The sequence below is a fragment of the Vombatus ursinus genome, unplaced genomic scaffold, assembly GCF_900497805.2.
Source record: "Vombatus ursinus unplaced genomic scaffold, bare-nosed wombat genome assembly UNPS02015202.1, whole genome shotgun sequence".
Taxonomy (NCBI): domain Eukaryota; kingdom Metazoa; phylum Chordata; class Mammalia; order Diprotodontia; family Vombatidae; genus Vombatus; species Vombatus ursinus.
Window position 1 is genome coordinate 32,359 of NW_020954980.1, and position 3,595 is coordinate 35,953.

The window sequence follows — 3,595 nt, forward strand, 5'->3', positions numbered from 1 at the left end:
CGCCCAGGGCCCCCCGAGGCGCTCACGGGTCGTCCAGGACCACCTGAGCTAGGTCGCCCAGGGCCACTTGAGCCACTGACAGGTCGCCCGGGTTGGGTCACTATCCGCCCTGTAGAGCCTGTACTACTGGCTAACCGGCCAGAGCTTCCTAAACTGCCTGTAGAATGCCCACGGCCACTTGAGCCACTCACAGGTCGCCCAGTGGGGCCTGAACCACTGATCAAGCGTTTGGATCCATTGGTTTGCTGTTCAGTTCCTGAGCTGGAGCTGCCACCGTGCCTCTTAGGGCTTGGGCTTAAGATTGGCCGAGAAGTCCCTATGCCCGGCCGCCCTGAGGTTGAGCCAGAACTGTTTCCTGGCTGCTTGGCACCTGAATTTCTTGTCTTGTCATGTGGAGTAGAGATAGCCCCAGACTTGGAATGACTAGGATGGGAAGAAGGGGATTTGGGAGGCCTGTACTCATTGGATTTTTGAGTCCCACGAACCACAGTTTTTGAGATCCCTGTGCCCATAGAATGAGAGCTGGGTCGGGACTTCTCTGCCCCATTAAGCAAGAGGTTGTGGCTTTCACTTGGTGAGTGCTGGAAGCCGTCTCCAGACCCTGCTTTGGTCCTCTCTCCTGGCTGGGACTTGTTGGATGGCAGTCTCATAGGTTTCTCACCGGCTGCAAAAGGTCTAGATTTTTTCTCAGCACCTATTTGGGGAAGGTGGCTCCCCCTGGAAGAGGAATGTTTGTCCCCGGGACCTTTGTGTCTTGCGCTAACACTCTCTTTGGAGGAAGGAACCTTTTTAGATATAGTTGGAGGAGCTAGCCTTTTCTCTCTTTCAAGTATCTTTTTCTCTTTTCCTCTATCTATGTTTTTGTGTTTTCGCTCTAAGAATTCTTTTTCCCTCAGTTCTTCTGCAGTCCTGGGCCGTTCCTCTATTTTCTTTACTACCTTAATCTCCACAGGTTCGTGCTGCTTTTTCTCAGCCAGCCTGAGTAAGTCTGTGAAGTTCATAGGTGGAGGGGCACTTTTGAGGGGGGCCTTTGGTCTGGTTACAGCCTTCAGAGGGGGTTCCTGCTCCTCATACTCTTCTGACTCATCGTGCTCTGACTCTGTCTGACAATATTCCAAAGATTCTGCTTCTTCCTCATTCAAAAATTCTTGGTCTGCTGCTCCCTGGACTGCAGGTCCCTCGACTGCCTGCTTCCTCCTCGACTTCTCTTCAAGAGGAATCCCATCATAACCGTAGAAGTTGTCCTTTGTCCGCTTTGCCATGGCTCTTGCTTTTTTGTCATGTTTTAGCTCAATGCGCTTTTTCACCAGCTCCTCCTTTTTCCTCTTTTCCTCTAAGGCTAAAAATGATTGATAGGAATATGTTAAAAGAACAATAAGGTAACAACTTGCCATTTTGAAACTAGAGAAACACAAGATTCAAGCTATAACTTCATAGACATCTAGGAATTGAGTAAGGAAGTTATTCTAAACAAGTATCACATAATGTCATTCATTCACATAATGAGTAGGTTACTCATGGTTTTCTATATGACTAAGCACATGAAAGACTTAGTCAATCAAAACAAAATGGTTTAGCAAGCTGATTTCACAAATTAGCTCAGTCTCCAAGAACCTTCAAGTTAATCATTTGCCTTCTGAAGGAACTATGACTATTTCTTGGACTTCACGGTTACTAAGATTTAGCTTTTCTATTAATTGCTTCATTGCCTTTATATTACTATATGTTTTATGTTGCAAGTAAAATCAAGTAGATTGAGTTACAAAGCTCTGAGCACTATTAGCTTATTAGTAAAGTGTAAATTTAATAATAAAGAAGTCAAGGCCTTCTTCGCCAAGCCCAAAGACCTTAAGGAAGAGAGGCAGGCAGCCTCTTTTTATAAGCACAGAACAAAGAATAGAAATTGGTAGATAGGGAGAACAACATAATTGGTTAAAGGATTGACAGCATCACAGGGGCGGGCATAATATGACTGTTTAAAAGTCTAGAATGTGGGCAGGTAACCCCTCCTTCCATCCAATGTTGATGGATATTGTCTACCTCAATCTTGCAGGAATAACTAATGGTAGATAAATTTCCTCTAGTTGTACAAAAACAGCTGGAGACAAAATATTTCCTGGAATGGCCCCATGCTGGCCACAAAGATAACAACATGTCCTGGAATTGAACCAGTATAATTAATGGTATAGATGATGACAAGTTTCCTTGATATGAAGTGATTTGCAGGTAGTGCTAGGATAACAATTCCCTTTGAATTAAAGTGTTTTATGAAAGCACTGAACTTTTGAACTTAGTTCAGAGTTTTTCTTCAATTAAAAGTGATTGATAGGAAAACAGAACTTTTGCATTTTAACTGAAAGACTAAACTTTTGAACTCATAAGCTTCATTTAGAGAGAGAGAGCAAAGGGCTTAGACTGTTATACAAAATACAGAATAGGGTTACAGAACAGAGTAAGTTACAAAATAGGATTAATTGTAAAAATGATGCAGAATTCATTTGATTTTCTCATTTAGTTGTATATTTTCAGAACAAAAATTATATCATGCCCATAGCTAGTCTCAAAAGAAGGCTGCTCTCAGCAAAAAAAAAAGGGGGGGGCATTAAGCTGAAATACGGTAAGACAGGGAGAGCCATGGTCAATTGGGCAGTCTCAGGCTTTAAGGAATTTATAATCTAATAAGGATCATAGGACAAGCACTAAAATCCTTTACACCATAAACAAGAATGACAAGAACAAGCAAGTACATTAAATGGTAAGTACAAAGGAATTGTAACAATGGGAGAGCTGAGGGCAAAATGGTGAAGCACCTTTTTTCCTCAGCTCCTCTTCCTTCCGCTTGAGGAAAGCTTGCACTGCTGCTGACTGCACACCCTTGACTTTGGGATCTCTTTTAGGAGGACCTACTGCCAAACTGTATCTTTTCTGAAAGGAAAAAAGGAGACATTATAATAAGCATGCTATGCCTCTGAACCATCCCTTAGCCTGTTTATTTCCTAACATATCTGATTGTTTATATAACAGGAGGTATTCCATGCCTGAGCTGAATGAGCAGACTCAGTCCCACACTTGGGCATTTCTAAAGACAAAGCAAAATGAGGGGAGAACTTCCTATCTGGATCATTCAGGATCAGCAACAATTCAAACCGGGGAAATCTGGACAATTTAGTGTTTGCTGTAAGTTTTATTTGACATCTCTAGTTTCTGACATTTCCCCCAATGATGCTATATGACTATCCAGTGACCCTCACTGTCCCTCTGCCTGCCTCCCTTCCATCATGACACAGACACACACTTTTCTAAGCATCCATGGCTTCCTTGCAAGATTCACTTCAATTCCACCTCTATGCCTTTCCTCTTCTCATTCTCCAAAAGAGTCAGTACACTGAAGATAGGGTTAGGCAAGGGCAGGATGTGAAGTTCTGCTATATGTATACTTTTTTTTTTTTATTAATTTATTTTGATTTATCAACAACCATTCCCATATGCTTTGGAGTGAAAAATTTTTTTACCCCTTCCTCCCCACCTCCCTCCCCAAGATGGCGCAATCTGATATAGGCTATATATATACATTCTTATTAAACATATTTTCAGA

The 3,595-nt window shown here is 42.4% G+C and overlaps 1 protein-coding gene across 1 annotated transcript in view; it reads right to left on the minus strand.

Moving 5' to 3' along the window:
* LOC114031646 (protein SPT2 homolog) overlaps nucleotides 1-3,595 on the minus strand; it is a 21,622-nt gene that overhangs the window by 7,605 nt on the left and 10,422 nt on the right. Inside the window, exons 2-3 of the mRNA XM_027846781.1 lie at nucleotides 2,811-2,925; nucleotides 1-1,339 (exon numbers count right to left, since the gene is read on the minus strand). The exon at nucleotides 1-1,339 is cut by the window's left edge and continues 263 nt beyond it. Of these exons, the coding sequence (XP_027702582.1) occupies nucleotides 1-1,339; nucleotides 2,811-2,925 (1,454 nt within the window). The remainder of the gene's footprint in view (nucleotides 1,340-2,810; nucleotides 2,926-3,595) is intronic.